The following is a 16248-nucleotide window of genomic DNA, read 5'->3' as shown; positions in this document are numbered from 1 at the left end:
CACAGGAGGATGACATGGGTGAAGGGGGTCAAGAGGTACAAACTTCCAGTTATGAAATAAACAAGTCACGGGGCTGTAACATGCAGCGTGGTGATGACTATAGTTAGTAATATTGTATCGCCTATCTGAAAATTGCTAGGAGAGTAAATCTTAAATGTTCTCATCCCTAGAAAAAAAAATTTGTAACTTTGTATGGTGATGGATGGCAACTAGACTTATTGTGATGGTCATCTTGCAATGTATGTGACTCTTGAATCATTATGCTGCACACCTGACATTAATATAATATAATGTGATAATCAATTATACCTCAATGCAAAAAATATGCCATCATAATAAATTCATCCTAGGGACATGATTCCATTTTTTAATAAGAAGCAACTATGTGTATATACATCACACTACTAAAAAAAAAAGGAGAAGAGGGCAATGGTGTTGCAAATAACCTTGGTAACAATTAATAAACACCAACTCCTTTCTGCCACCCTGTTTTCGAATATTTGCTAAGCTACCAGCTGGCATTTGTGCTTTTATCCCTCCACACTCTTTATTTATCTTGGACTGCCTTGGGAATAGGTACACTGCACTCTACTTGGTAAATAATGTGTATAATATGTATTTTATTCTCCAGAGGATCATTCCACATCCCCTTCCCCAATTTTCATCCCATCTTTGCATTTCACTATTTCCTCTCTCCCATTCCCACCTCACTTGGTCTCCATTTCAGAGAATTCTGTTCAGCCCAATGCCTCTCCAATGAGGCACCGGTCCTATCCCTCTTCAGCTAAAGAAATAGGAGGAAAGATGTCTTAGCAAGGAAATACATGCAGACTATTAAATAACAGGGTGTGTAAATTGTTGGAAGGCACTTAGGGACCAAGGCAGATCACATTAAAAATAAATATACATACATATATTATGTAACGTTTTTTAATCCTGAAATTTAGGATTGTGTGTGAGTCTTCAGAGAAAGTACTGAGAGCACATTTACTTTGAAGAATTGACAGGGTCCTTTATGTATAACACTGATGGAGCACAGACTTTGTGTTCCTCATGTATTTATTAATGAAAAGCACCACGATGGTTGTTAGGGGCATGCAACGCAAAACACCCTTTTCCACAAACATTTGTTGCCCGCAAACTTATACACGAAACAACAACCAGACATGAAGAGCACGTGCGGGATTTGGACAAGTTCAAATTAATGGGTACATGGAAGGCCAGACTCTAAGCCTCATGAACTCAAGGTTCGAGTCAAATTTGTTTTATTTCTAGGATCTTGCACTAGGACCCACCTAGCATGCAGAAATCAGCGGTGGTATAAGGGAGGGTAACGGTACTCGCAGTGACTCTCGCGGATGACCTGGGTGATATATAAACAACGATCCTGTGGTATAGTCAGTGGTAGATGCCAAGTAGAGAGAGTGAAAGTATCAAATAGTGAAACATTATTTTAATGTTAATACAGTAGTCCCGCCTTATCTGCAGGGGATTCTGTGTTCTAAGACCCCCAGTGGACGCCTGAAACCATGGGTAGTACCGAACCCTGTATGTACTCTGTTTCTTCTTATACCTACATACCTATAAATCTATTGTAAAGTTTAATTTATAAATCAGGGACAGTAAGAGATCAACAATAACCAAGAGTAAAAACAATTACACAGTATACTGTAATTAAAGTTGTGTGAATGTAGTCTGTGTCAAAATATCTTATCGGACTATATTCTCTCTTCTTATGGTGCCGTGACACAATAAAATGTCTGTGTGATGAGACAGAGTGAGATGAATGACGTAGAAACTGCGACCTATCCCTAGGCTACTATTGACCTTCTGACTATATGTCACAGGAGGATCATCTGCTTCTGGCCCGTGGGTGACCATGGGTGACTGAATCCATGGAAAGTGAAATCATGAATAAGGGGAGGGACTACTGTATGTGTTTAGCCTTAAAATCACTCTTATTTTTGAGCTGCAGGAAATCTTGAATTTTCTGTTGAATGCATTCACGGTACCACTGCAGACAGAATTAAAGAACTATTAATTTTTTTTTTCTGGATAACAGTTGCTTTAGGAAATAAGCCCAAGTCAGACAGGTACTGGTGATACTGTCTTCTGGATTCTTTTGATTAATGGCCACGTGACTGCAGGCCAGTTTTTGAGACTTTTTGAATAATGTTTCCTCATCTAAACATATGTGTGTGCCTGTGTGTGTGTGTGTGTGTGTGTGTGTGTGCGCGCGCGCGCGCATGCATGCGTGTATAGTGAGGCAATGGATAATGTTGGTGTAATAACAAAATCTTCAAAATGTTCTTGTGGTAATTGAGATAATGCCTCACACAGTGAGGTCTAGATCCCGCGCCTAGATCCGGGCGGGTCTAGATCCCACCCTCCATTCTAAATATTGGCCTTCTTGCCTGTAATCCTTAACAGTTTAATATTTGCATCTCAAGAAGGCACTGTCAAAGTACGCTTAGACCAGCCTTTTCTGGCTCATTTATAATTTACAAACTCGATCTATACCGTTAGCCTTTGGCTTCTATGCAAAAGATACAGAATTTGTACATCAGATGAAGGGCAAAGCAATGTACCTTGGAGCAGTCAAGTTCTATGTCATGTTCTGTAAGAGAAACGGATGTTTCTAGCAATGTAACCAGTCAGCCGTTTTCGGTAGGCTCAGGAAAGGAAGCTAGTAAACTGCACAGTGAGTCGTGATTACAAGTTAATCTGTTTAGCATATTTACTCCTTAATTTAATTGAAGTCAAGGGATAGCCTCATCCTCAAGTAAGAGCTTATCTCAGTACTTTTAAGCCTTTCTGGCACTCCAAAGGCCGGGATTCCTAAATTCATCTTATCAGTTTCAAGTTTCTCACTCTTTGAATTTCATTAAATGCCCTAAAAGCTTTCATAGAGCAACTGTTGTATTTGAGTATTATATTTCCAGTGTATGACACACGAGTTGATAATTTTACCTGTGGGGAAGTAAATATTCTGTTTGTAAGACACCAAGAATCAGTACATTTGACCGTATGAAAAAATAAAACCAAGTTTTGGGAAAGTATGGCTGGGCACCAGGCTCCCTGTGGATACTTCTGGGCGATGGACTGCAGGATCTGCCCTGGGGCCCATGTGGCAGGGTTTCCCTCCGGATGGATGGTTGGGCCTGAAAGCTCACTCTGGTAGCCATTCCCAGAACTAATGATTTGCGCCCCATTTCCACCTGCCCTTCATGCTCCCTCGTGCTCAGCTAAGTCCTATTTCTCCTTCAAAGCTCTCCTCAACGGGGCACCTGGGTGGCTCAGTGGGTTAAGCCTCTGACATCAGGCTCTGTGCTGAGATCTCAGAACCTAGAGCCCGCTTCTGATTCTGTGTCTCTCTCTCTCTGCCCCTCCCCGGCTCCCACTCTATCTCTCTCTCTCAAAAATAAATAAACATCAAAAAAATTTTTTTAAAAAAGCTCTTCTTAGCTGCGATTAGTGAAGGGGGAGTTTTTTTCCTTTCGTACTTTTAATTTTTGAATTAGTTTTCTGGTGAGCATGAGTTATTTTTTGTAGTTTAAATAACAAGAAAAAGAAAATGGAAAAAGTAAAACAAACAAACAAAAACTCCCCAGAATCTTCTGCTTGGTTGTCTCCTTGCCGGGTAAAAGTTTCTCTGGCCAGTTTTCCCAATCCTCTTGCCCCAATCCATATTTACTCATGCCCAGCTCTTTCTTTCTGTGAACTCATAAGGGCTCCCTGGGCCTTACTTTATACTCTGCAGTAACTGTATGTTCCCTTATGCGTTGTTCTCACTAGATTATAAACTCTGCAAGGGGCAGATGCATAGAAATTATCTAGATCCCCAACATCTATCAGAGTACCTGCCACATCGTAGATCTCTTTTTTTCCCTTAAGTTTTTTAATGTTTATTTTTGAGAGAGAGAGAGAGACAGAGAGACAGAGTGTGAGCAGGGGAGGGGCAGAGAGAGAGGGAGACACAAAATCCCAAGCAGGCTCCAGGCTCTGAACTGTCAGCACAGAGCCCAACGCGGGGCTCGAACTCACCAGCTATGAGATCATGACCTGAGCCGAAGTCGGACGCTTAACCGACTAAGCTCCCAGGTGCCCCCCACATCGTAGGTCTCCTGAATGAGGCATGGAAATAAACGGGAGATGGTAGTCCTGAGAGGGACAGGGAGGAAGACTGTCACTGAAGAGCCATGCACACTCATCCCCCGTGCACAACGCACCCGGGGGAGACCTCAGCACAGCCTCTTGCGCCGGCCTCCTGGCTCTGCCTGTCTGGCTGTGCCACAGCAGGCGAATGAGCCCGTCAGCATTGTTTTCTGTTCCTTTACCTGAGTGCAGTACTGCTTTTCTAGCCTCTGGCTCTCCTTTTGTTTCTGGCAGGTGAGTGACACCACAGACACGATGGTGCCATTGTAGTTCTCTTGGGAAGACGTCCAGGACATCAAAGCGGTGGTTGAGCTTAAAACGTGGACGCTCACATGCTGGGGCTTCTCAGTCAGTTCTTCAATCCACTCTCCTGACGGGCCTGAACATTTCACATAAGAGCACAAGGGAGGTGTCATACCGAGCTGGTTGAGATAAAAGAGTCTCCTTTTAAAAATCATGTTGTTCTCCTTTGGCCCTTACGAAGATACTCAAAGTAAGACCGGCAGCTGGACCGGCATGTCTGTATGTTCTCTGCCCAGCTGGTCTCACCACTGCCCGAACAGCAGTGGCAGCAGCAACGAAATCAGTTCTAGGGGCAGAGAGAAGCTCTACGTCAGCTGTTATGTGCATCTGAGGTGACGCTGGTCAATTCTTCACCCGAGAGAATCTACTTCTCTTCTAACAAACACTGGGTGGGGCATTTCATTAGTGTTTATGGTTCCTTTGCTGTTAGGACCTTGGGTCTCTAGAAATAATTACTTTGAGATTCAAATTAGCCTCGACTGCCATCGTGTGAAAAGATTTTAAATTTGGTAACGGCAGGATCAAAGAGGCGGGGTGTGACTGTATGAGAGAAGAAACAGGCAAACGGGCTGGCTCAATTATAGAAGCTGCCTGCAATCCGGGTGATCATTCGAGGATCGCGGTGGGTACCTCATTATAAAGTATCAGCATAGAAATGCCCACCATTAGCTTTGTTCTCTTAAGTTTCTAAAGTGGTTATTAGCACAGTGCCTGACACATAGTAAGGACTCAAGAAGTGTTAAGATGGTTATTATCTACAGAAAGTCCTTGTTGAAATGCAAATGCACAACTTTTCTTTATTTGCCTAGGATACACTTCTGAGTGTCTTCCTGGGCTGGAACCCATGAAGGGAAAAGAAGGAAGTGGCTCTGCAGGGGAGAGCAGTCTCCAGCTCACAGCAAAGGGGGCAAGGGAGATAAAGACAATAAAAAATGACCATAATAGTGGTGGCAAAGAGACCTGGCAGTCACCATGTATCAGGCTCTGTTTGAAGCCTTTATATGTTTACATAGTTTAATCCTTTAATTTTCATGACAGACCTATGAGATAAGTATTAGTACTCCTTCCACTGTCAGATGAAGAAACTGAGGCAGAGAAAGGGAAAGTAGAGCTGGGATTCATACACAGGAAGGCTGGTTCCAGAATCCATGCTCTTAACACCTCCATGACACTTCTGGAGGCACTATGAAAACATTGGTTTGGAGATAGGTACGTTGACCCAGAGTCAGTTTTGCTCATTAGTGAGCAAATGACTGCGCAAATGATTTAACATCTCTGAATCTCAGATGGATAAATGGCCAAATGGCCAAATGGATAAATCATAGAATGTTAGGATTGACAACTTCAGAGATCCGATACCTCATTTAACTGATGAGGAAACTGAGGCCCAGAGATGAGAATGGCATGTCCAGTGTCACAGAGCTAATAAGTGCTTGGGGCCCAACCCAGACCCCCCGTCTCCTGGGTCATTGCTTTGTGACAATTTATCATGATGCCATCTGTCGCTGGGATCAAATGAGATTATACGTGTTAGAGAACTATGTAAATGTGAAGTGTTAACACTGTTATGAAGATTACTGGGGTAGCAGGCGCACAGAGAGCCAAAGTGGGAATAAGGAAAATAAGTTCACTTATTTGATAATCAAGCCAAGGTAACAGGTCATTGCAGGCTACGTGGAAACGGACTTTGCTAGCAAATATTCCTAGGTCTAGTCCTCACTTGGACGCTTGGGAAAGTCATTAAACTTTCCGTGAATTAGTTTTTTCCACCTGAAAAATGGGGGTAATTGAAATGTAAGGCTATTGGGGGACTCATATAAGTTTCTACCTTACTTCTCATCTCTGAAGGAAAACCTTCAGAGCTACATACCTCGAAATCATAATGCAACAAAAAAAACATAAATCTGAATGAAATGTAATAAATATTAATGTCATAGCTTAACTCCCACCCGGTTTGGATCAGGAAAATGGTCTGTGAATAGAATTTAGCTGGTGTGAGACTACACTGTGTGTAGGGGCTTACTCAGGTAAGTATAGTATTTATATCTACAGTGTCCTGTTTTAAACTAAAGATATATATACAGTACACTTGAATGACCCACTACTGCAGAATAGAATATCCTAAGTGCTACAAATATTATTCTTTTATTGGCAGAGAAAAAACAAAAATTTTAGTGCCTTATATTTTTCTAGATGAATAATAGGTACCTCTTTGAAATAATTATATTTTGGAGCAATTCTGACACATTCTCAATAGCACCAGTCAATTTGGATACTCTAGGGCAGAGTGCCTGACGCATGAAAATAGTTCAGTGAATTACTTGTTGGTTGAAGGTACAGCAGAATTAATAAATCAATAGCATAACCCCAGGCTAGGATTTTGTAATTTGGTATGAGAAGCGAGATGTACACATATAAAAGAAATCGAGAGAAATATCATACACAAATAAATTCTGTATTTTGTGCTGAGCACTATGAAACACAGGAGCAATTCAGAGAAGGGAAAGCCAAGCGAGGTTAGAATAGCTGAGGGAGTGTTCCTGGGTGCTCTTCACACTTGCGGTGGACCTCTACTGACAGGCCAGGAAACCTTTTGGTTAGTGAGACATTGTCAGGTTCAGAAAAAATGGAATACTAAACTTTGTCCTCATTCTCAAGTGACTTCAGGTCAAAGATCGATGTGCAAACAATTAGGACTAATCTTTCTGTATACCTAACGGATCTTTAGGTCTCTTATCAGGGACGGCATTTTTGGTTTCTTAAACAGAAATGCTACATGGGTCATTTGCAACATTTTTCAGCTGTGAAATAAGCTGATCTCTTCCCTCTGCCTCCCTTCTCATCCTCCCACCCACCTTTCTGAGGATTGACGAAAGGTGGTATTTTGCCTTTGGAGAGGGTGATAAAGTATAGGGTGGTCATCCTTTTTGATGAGCGGTTTTTATCCACTGCCTCCTGGTTTTTCCTTTCTTCTGATCGGAGACACATCTAACTGCTTTGAACTGATTTTTGACCTCTAAACCTCTAGTGAACATTCAGATTAGCTAAAAGCATTACAGACACGCATGATTTGTGCAGCTTTTAGAGGTAGTAATTACTTTACTCTTGCCCCTCATGGAATCAGTAGAAGCCACCCTAAGACTTGGCACTGGGGCTTCTAGGATGCTCTAGCTTTGTCCTCTTGTGCCAAATTTATGGCAACCACCTAGGTCCCACTACCCATGAATCTTTGTTTGTCCTTTGAATTGTATAAGCTCAACATTCTAGCGAGACCTTTCACATAGTCCAAAAATATCAATTTTCTATACGGCCTTAAACAAAAGTCATATTTCCTAAACAGCGCGTCCATGTCCTTGGAGAGGTTGCGATGGCTAGTGTGGAAAGTCAGCTTAATAATGTTCAATTATCACAATAATAAAAAAAATCTGTAAGCTAAACCTCTGAGTAGGTCTGCTACTATTAAACATACATATATTTCCTCTGCTGTCAAAATCTCATGGATCTGGGCCTCCCCTGACCTTGAAGATTTCTCAGGGTCTCTGAGGTTTGATGAATCATTGATGCTGGAGCATCATTAATCTCCCCGGTTCCATTGTCCTAGTCCCCCTGTAAGTACAACATAATCCCTTTGGTACTTACTGATATAAAAACTGAGTGATTTTGCTGACTGACTTTTTCGAGTTTCACAAGATCCTGAGGAGCTAAAAGTTGTTACAGATAACTTATATTTCCCAGGCTCCTTCAGCTCTGCGACAAATTCATGTGCTTCTTCATCCACTGTCAAATATTCAGTAAAGTTTTCTGAATCATATGTAAAAAAGAGAATATATATGAATTGGAATCTGAAAGGGCCTTGAATGTAAACAAGTCAATTAATAAAAAAAAAGTAGTTTTTAAAATATTGTTTCTTTCCTTTTGTCACGTTATATTACACATCTTAATCAAAAGTGCTATAAAAAAAAGATGACTAAGTATTCAAACTGGTTTTCGTAATACTTTTAAATAACCAAACTAAAATATGGCATCGAAATCAAGAAAACTTAGGGATTCTCCTGTACAGTTTCCCAACAACATTATATGCACACAATAATAGTAGAATGTGAGGAAAAGATCAAAATAGTTGACTATTCTAGATATAAGGAATAAAAAAATAACAGGCAACAAAGTATCTTATAAATTCTTGGTGGTAGTATTAAATATCCAGAAACGCCTTTAAATGAGCTGAACTCTTTCTAGTTAGAAATAATTCTTCTGGGCAGATTTTCTGACACTTGCAATATGCTTCCTTCATCTGTTTTCTTTCAGAACTTCTAAAAGTAAAAATGATTTTTACATTGCTTCAAAGTTCATCTCCTGCTGCTTATTACTGCATTTGAAGTTGTTCTCACCCGTTGGTGACTACAATAGCCTTCAACAGAACACATTGCAGTCACATAAAAGCATGACTGAACCTGCACAGAAATACTCGTTTAAAAAAAATTCTGAGTTAAGGGATCCTATTTTCCATAGAATATATTAAGGAACAGAAAAATAAGAGACAAATAAACTAAGGGCAGATTAAGACAGATTACTTTATACAAGTAATTCCAGGCAAATGTGAAGACTTTTGACTCGAATAATTGGAAATGACAAAGGATTTCAACTTTATACAATATATGGGTATGGTTGATTGCGCTATAATCCAGCATAGAGGAATCCACAGCTTTTGATATCTTCCTCTATTAAATAAAATAAGAGCAAACAATATATAATACATCAGAGTCCATGATACTAATGCCCTACTCTGAAATAAAGCTATTATTTGGAACTTCAAATTTTGCCAACTTGACAACTTTTATCACCCAAACTACTGGACTGGAAAGTATAAAACAAAGAATGTTATTTTAGAAACAAAACAAACAGCAAATGACTATAAATATCTACCAAACAATTTGGATGTGATTCATGACCCAAGTTTACTGAAGGCCATGGCCGTTTTTCTTACGGTAAGGGCTAAAATACAAAGAATGGCTCTGAGATGCTGGATACATGAATATGAGACACAATACAGCAGCTGTAGTGAGACTATCAGTTGCTGTGCGTTTTCTATTTTATTACCAGCTCCTCTTCAGGAAAACGTGAGTGGTACTGGTTCCAGAGGGGCGCACACCCTAAGGCAAGTAAGAGTCCCTAGATAAGCAGTACACAGGTCTGACCGCTGTGGGAAAGCAGCCATCTTGTCAGGAAGACTGTTTTGCTGCATGCTTCCACAAATTGTGTCCTGGAAAACAGAACATCTCTCCAGGATATTTTGTAATTGTGATGGTTACAACTTCAATCAAAATCTTTCCAAACGTAAGGTTTCCCTCAGCGGCCGGGGGTACGTGACATGTTGGGCAGTGAAACGTGTCCTGTTGTCAAAACTTGCAATTTATATGCTTCCCGAACCTTGGATGCTGATCCTACCTGTTCAGTTTTGTTTTCTAATCTCAGTCCACGTTGCTACTCAATTAGACTCTTCCCTTCCTTTACCATTTATCTTGAAATCTTAACTGTCTACCAGCAGTCTTTTTTTCTAAATTTAGTTTGAAAACATTTCAATTTCCTTTCCTTTGCACACCGTTTGCTATTTTCACTGATTTCCTATTACGTTACCTTCTCTTTCTATGTGGATATGGAACCCATCAAAGGCAGTGGGTGGTTTGGGTGGTAACCAGTTCAAAATCATTTGTACAGGAAAAAATGAGAAGGAGCCTGATGTTGATTTCTCAGTGTCACCGAGTGTACTGTTATGTTCATACTCCACGGGAAGTACGCTGACAAAGTCATCTTCGCTTTCAGGAGCTGTCGATGCGCTGCCCCACCAGTACGGCTGGGATGTAGTTTCGTAGTCACTGCTGTTAAAATCAGGCCAACCAGAAGAAACGTTGCCAGAGGGCATTTCTGGGGTTTCGTCTGTAAAACGGAAGAGTTTGTCTTTTCCCATTGTATCTTGTGATCTCATGAAGGATTCCTCTGGGAAACTGCCACTCTGCTCTTCCCAATTGTTCTTGTTCAAGTTTACAATGCGAACTGAGATATTTCGAGGTGGGTACGGGGCTGTAAGGGAAACAATGTTCATTCTCGAGTGATTTTTAATTCTATGACAGCAAATAGTTATTCGTGAGTCAAATATGCAAGCGGATTTACAAAACAGGTTCGTTTTACTACTACTATATAAAGATAATCTACATCGAGAACTACTGTGGTGTCAAGTACACATTTATCTAAGATTTTGTGCACGATGTATTCACATTGGTGTATCACCACTCCTATTTCAAATACAGTAACGAGTGATAGTATGCTTGTCCAACAGGTAATTTCACCATGCCCAAAGCAGAGCTTTGTAAATATTCTTCGGCTTATCAAAATCTCCTTTTAAAGCAATTGAGTCTCGCCACTGGATCTTTCTTACCAACAAGCAGCTACAGTGTACTTTAGCTATCAAGATAAAAATACTCCCTGTGACACAGCTGTGCTTAGAAAAGGTAAATACACGTCTCTAGAAACAATAACACACATGTTAGAAATATGGCTTCACACCTTACCTCTCTAGAATGAAACATATGAGCCCAAAATCAATTTGTGAATTATGGAAGTATACTTTTCTAGAGGGAGAAAATTGTGAAGGCACACCATATGGTCTCTACCTGCAACAGTTTCTACCTATCCTTCAAAGAGCAGCTTAAATATCACTTTGTCCGTGAATTTCTAATAAAAATTAATCTTTCCCTCCTCTGTGCAGTTATATAACTTTGCACCTCTTACGACATTTATCACCTTCTGCCATGTATGATTGCCATTTGTATTGTATCTCTACCATTTTTTGAGGACAGGGAACCTATCTCACCAGATTTTGTCTTCATCTCTCATACTTAGAACAACTTCCAGGTAGAAGTCACTCAATTGGTGATGTTTCCTTAGTTGAACTGAATAATTAAAAATACAAATAGACTCTTATTTGTAAGTGTTTTATTTGAAAGTGTATTGTAACTGAATAATTAAAAATACAAATAGACTCTTATTTGTAAGTGTCTTGAGGTAAATAACTTATTTAGCTGAAATAATTTCTTTGTCTTGGTCTAATTAATGAAAATCATAGCATCTTAGAATTCAGATTGGCAGGGCCTCCGGGGTGATCTATTACAATCCATTCCCAACGTTCATATGAAACGCATCTCCAACATTCGTAATGAGTAATTTAGGCAAAGGTAATGTCATTAGGCACAGGTAATGTCAACTATATTGGTATTGGTGACAGGCATTGAGTATGTGTGTATTTACGTCCATCCATCCATCCATCCATCCCATAACCGTGCTTCATATTAGTGATGCTACTAAAATTAAACACTCCAAGTTTTAGATACATATGAATCCCAATATTTTCCTTGAATAATCTGATATTCTGTACTAGAACATCTCTTATCTGTTTATCTGCCATATGAGCATTTTACCAGGTTATAGAATAATAGATGTCTACTTGGTCATGTTAAGTCACTTAACTGTAACTTTTAGTCGTATCATGTACTATTTTCCAAACCAAGATTGTAAGGCTATGATTACATTGATATATTTTAGATTTTTTTTTTGGATATTTTATTCAGCTCCTCTTACACTGATAGAGAATTTGTTTAATACTATTACAAATATATATGTATCTCATTTATTAGCTCTGGAACAGAATTTTTCTTAGAATGATAGAATATTTATATGCAACAAACATATAACTTAATTGTTTTTTCACTAAATTTGATTCTTCAGAAGACTTACCAGTTCTATGTTGTTTGGGTTCATGACTAACACCACTGTACTCCACAAGAGTACTTTTATTAAAAGTTGCCTCTGATACCAGCTGAAAAGTAATATTACTATAACATATTCCTGGCAGCCAGTGATTAAATACTGTTTTTCCCTTAAAGAAATCTGAGAAGAAAAAAAAAATCAATTATATTACAATTCTGGTCTCCTAAATGCCACGTCTGTTTAGGAAGTTCTAAACAATCATAATTAAATTGCCATAAAATAATGTCCCCTTCAACTTCTGGCATGGTCAGTAATACAAACTTGGCATAAGGTTAGAGGTGAAAATTTGGATCTTTCGATCCAAAATCCTGAAAAGCTTTTTCCACAAGAATTGGATACAATTGGAATTAAATTTTTATTGCAGGGACATTTGGTGCATTAAATGGAGAAGATAATATATAGAAATTATAGAGATTAGGTTTATGCTAGCCATTTACTTTATGATAAAAATCAAAGATAGTTTGCCACTTTATGACTTGGGAAAAAATAATTTTATAGGACGTGTTTTCACTAGGCTCACTTGTAAAAACTGGCCCATTCTTAAAGTAGAACGGTTTATCTGCGAGTTGGCAGATAGCACTTGATCAAAAACAGAAGAAAATACAAATCTGGATTTCATTTGGAAAACATTCGGAAAATAATAAATTTAAGATTCCAATCCAAATCAGGAAGAAACATGGCAAAGAAACTAAAAATATCACTTATTGAACTAAAAGCCAAAAATAGTTTAAACAATTAATTAACTTAAAAAGGAAAGCATATTAATTAACTTATTTTAAAACTGCTGGCTTTAAACTCAACAAAAATTCCACAGACCGCATCTCAGTCATTCATGAACTTGGATTTGCAGGCAATCACTAAGCAAATAAGGTCCCGTTTATTATTTTGCAGATAATCTGTTCTCATGGAAAATAAAAAATGTGATTAATTTGTGGAGTTCATGATTATATTTATTTCATTTTTTAAAGTTTCAAAAACTATAAAATTGATGCACGTGTTTTAAACAATGTCTCATAAAAATATCCATGGAAGAAACGAGTTTGTAAAAGCAACAAGTCAAAAGGACACTTTTCTGGATATCATGCCCTGTGTAGTTTGGGACCCATTTTCCACCTCCCTAATACATGTTTCCAGTTACAACCAGCCAACAGAGAAATATTACATGTCGTATCCTGAGAGTTCTAGGTTCCTTTCCTTCCCAATTCACTCCCAATGGAGCTGAATGCTCCCCTTCCACCCTTCCTTCTCTATCTTCCTCTAAGAGTCTACTCAGAGAAGATGAGCAGGTTTTTTTGAGATTGATTCCCATAGGATTGTCTTTCTCCTTTCCCATCAAGACAGTACAAACAATGAAACCAACTTTTGTATTTTAATGCATGAAATCATTTAGCTGGTCATACAGGTAAAAAATACATCCAAGGGTACAAAAAAGCATTATCATTTGCCTTTGAGAATAGTCTTGGACCACCTCCAAGTGAAACTTGGTGGAAGGTGACTTTCTACCTTCTTAGTTCTAGAAATGCCCTTCTAACACACCTGGAAGGAAGTGGTAGGGTGACGTGTTTTTAAGCTTAAGTTTGAATTTATTTCTTGTACCAGACATGCTGCACATATAAAGTGGTAATGATTTGAGTATTTCTTATGCTTATGCATTGCACGTGACTCTAGCAAACCAGATGTTCTAAGATTCATGACGGCAAGATTTTCATTAATTAATACTTCTTTGTAATGGTTCTTTCACGGTCAGATAGTGAATCCTAAGACCTCTTTAGAGCAAGAGAGAAGACCTTTTGGGAAACATCATGTAAAAAGGAATCGTTATCATTCAACACTGTTCCTTTTGCCTCTTACCTTTATATAGCATTGTTCGGAAGTCTTTACCTTCCCAGTAGCTTATGTTTACTCTTGTGAAAACATTATATTTTTCTGGATAATGAATTTCAAACAGGACTCCTGTTTCAGGAGAAGGTTTATAGTCATATATTGAAACACTGGTTACAGGTAGGGGTTCTGCAGAAGGGAAGTACATGGAGAAGGGGGAAGTGGAGGAAAAGGGACAAAAATCATTATCAGTACTTGCAAGTACCAAAAATTATGCCTATCAAAACCTTATATACTTTTATTATCCATGAGCATTAAACTGCTGCATACTTATGAGCTGACTGGTCTACTTAGCAGTAACTAACAGAATACATTTATAAGGTGTTTTGTGCCTTTCAAAGAACTTTCATATTCATTTTTCCACTTGCCTTTGCAACAATCCTGAGATCTAAGATGAGCAAATGTAAATACTGCCATTCAACCGATAAAAATAATGATGATGATTCACAGACTTTAAATTATTTGCTAAGAGCAACTTAAGTATGTGGCAGAGCCGATGTCTTCAAATTCCTAGTTCATTTTTCTTTTTTCCAAGCCAAGAAAACTTGATATTAAAAACAGACCTGCAGCAGAAAATACATTTGGCCCTGACCAAGGATAAATGTTTATGTCATCTTTTATTTTTGTGTGTGAGGTTACTACTTATTTTTCTATATTAAGTATAAGAATGCAAACCATCCTAGGTTGTGAGAATCATAATTTATGGTGTTTATCAAACCCCTCTTCCTGCAGAAGTTTGAAAAAATGTTCATTTATATTTTGCTTGACTTATTAATTCATTACAAACTTTTTAAATACTCATTTTTTAAAACTGCAATTTAATGTATGTGTGCATCTCCTCCATAACCCATTCTTCAGCAAAAATCTTGTAAAATAATTGAACTCCTGCGCCCCTCTTATGGTGCTGTTGGATAACTTTTACTTGAATTCATTTTATTCGAGAAAATCTTTTAAATAACTTAGTTTGGAGTCAACTATTGTATTACAGAAAAAAATAAATTTGATTCACAGTGTTATCATTAGCAATTCTTAGAAATCATCTATAGTCCAAAGGGAAGCAATATCCTTACTTTAAATTTTACACTTTTAAATTTTCAATTTTGATACCATAGGACATCAAAATTTAATTTAACTTATTCCACAATTATCAAGTACCTACCTTGTTTCAATCTGCTTTGTCTCAACCAATGAAAAAAATATTTTTCATTTTGCCCTCCAGGATCATAATCTATTTTAGCTTTTGCTTTTGATTAAAGAGATCCAGGAAGGATTGAAGCAACATGTTAAAGCTTTCATTTTTCCTGGAATTTTCTTAAAAAACCAAGCCAAACTATCAAAAAGTCAGGAAGGGCCTTCAGATTAGGGTATATATTGTGATCATGTCCCTGTAGACTACATGCTATATTCTCTGGTTAAAATGTTTCTATTTTATCTTTGATGTGTCCTGAGTCTTCCTGCTTAAAGGTAACAATTACAGAGTGAATTCACTTTGTCATGTTAGCAAACCCACCAACCAACCCCTGAACACTCTTGAGTATTGCTCTTTGATTAATCCCAAAGAAGTTTTGAACTATTTGAAGGTCTTTCTTTCAACCCAGTCCCTTTACTAACCCAGGGAGTCTACCAAATCCACCTACTGCCTCTGGATCTAAGAGAACCAAAATGAAAGCTAACAACAAAAAGCAGCCACTGAGCACGGACTCTTCCAGGCCTGGAGTCCTGTTTCCCACCCTCACCAGGGTTCTGTCTGTGGAAAAGGGAGAGGCCCACCCAATCTTTCATTCCCTGTGGCATGGAGTATGCACATCAAAGCCACAGCCCAACTTTGAAATTCAAGAGATAGATGAGGATTACAGCATGGGTATTTTATTTTGTGATTTTTTTTTTCTGCTGCAAGTTACTTAAATTTAAACTAACAGAATTTTAAAAATGCCTATTTGCATGTTCGCTTCTTATAGTTCTCTGAGCTTCAACCTAAGTGACCCAGGTCAGCTATGAATTCTAAACTGCAAGCCCAGGCATTACAGAGGCAAATTCAATCCAAGAATTACTATTTTCAATAGCACTCAAATGCATTCTCTAAAAATG

General features: G+C 38.5%; 1 protein-coding gene across 2 annotated transcripts in view; it reads right to left on the bottom strand.

The window, feature by feature from the left end:
* The window catches only part of PTPRO (protein tyrosine phosphatase receptor type O), a 243670-nt gene that overhangs the window by 80235 nt on the left and 147187 nt on the right, over nt 1-16248 (bottom strand). For both annotated transcript variants that reach the window (XM_045464471.1, XM_045464473.1), the window contains exons 3-7: nt 14131-14289; nt 12247-12399; nt 10093-10536; nt 8098-8259; nt 4338-4534 (exon numbers count right to left, since the gene is read on the bottom strand). In XM_045464471.1, the coding sequence (XP_045320427.1) occupies nt 4338-4534; nt 8098-8259; nt 10093-10536; nt 12247-12399; nt 14131-14289 (1115 nt within the window). The remainder of the gene's footprint in view (nt 1-4337; nt 4535-8097; nt 8260-10092; nt 10537-12246; nt 12400-14130; nt 14290-16248) is intronic.

The sequence above is a fragment of the Leopardus geoffroyi genome, chromosome B4 (genome assembly GCF_018350155.1).
Source record: "Leopardus geoffroyi isolate Oge1 chromosome B4, O.geoffroyi_Oge1_pat1.0, whole genome shotgun sequence".
NCBI lineage: Eukaryota > Metazoa > Chordata > Mammalia > Carnivora > Felidae > Leopardus > Leopardus geoffroyi.
Note: the sequence above shows the minus strand (reverse complement) of the source record. Positions and strands in the feature narration are given on the sequence as shown.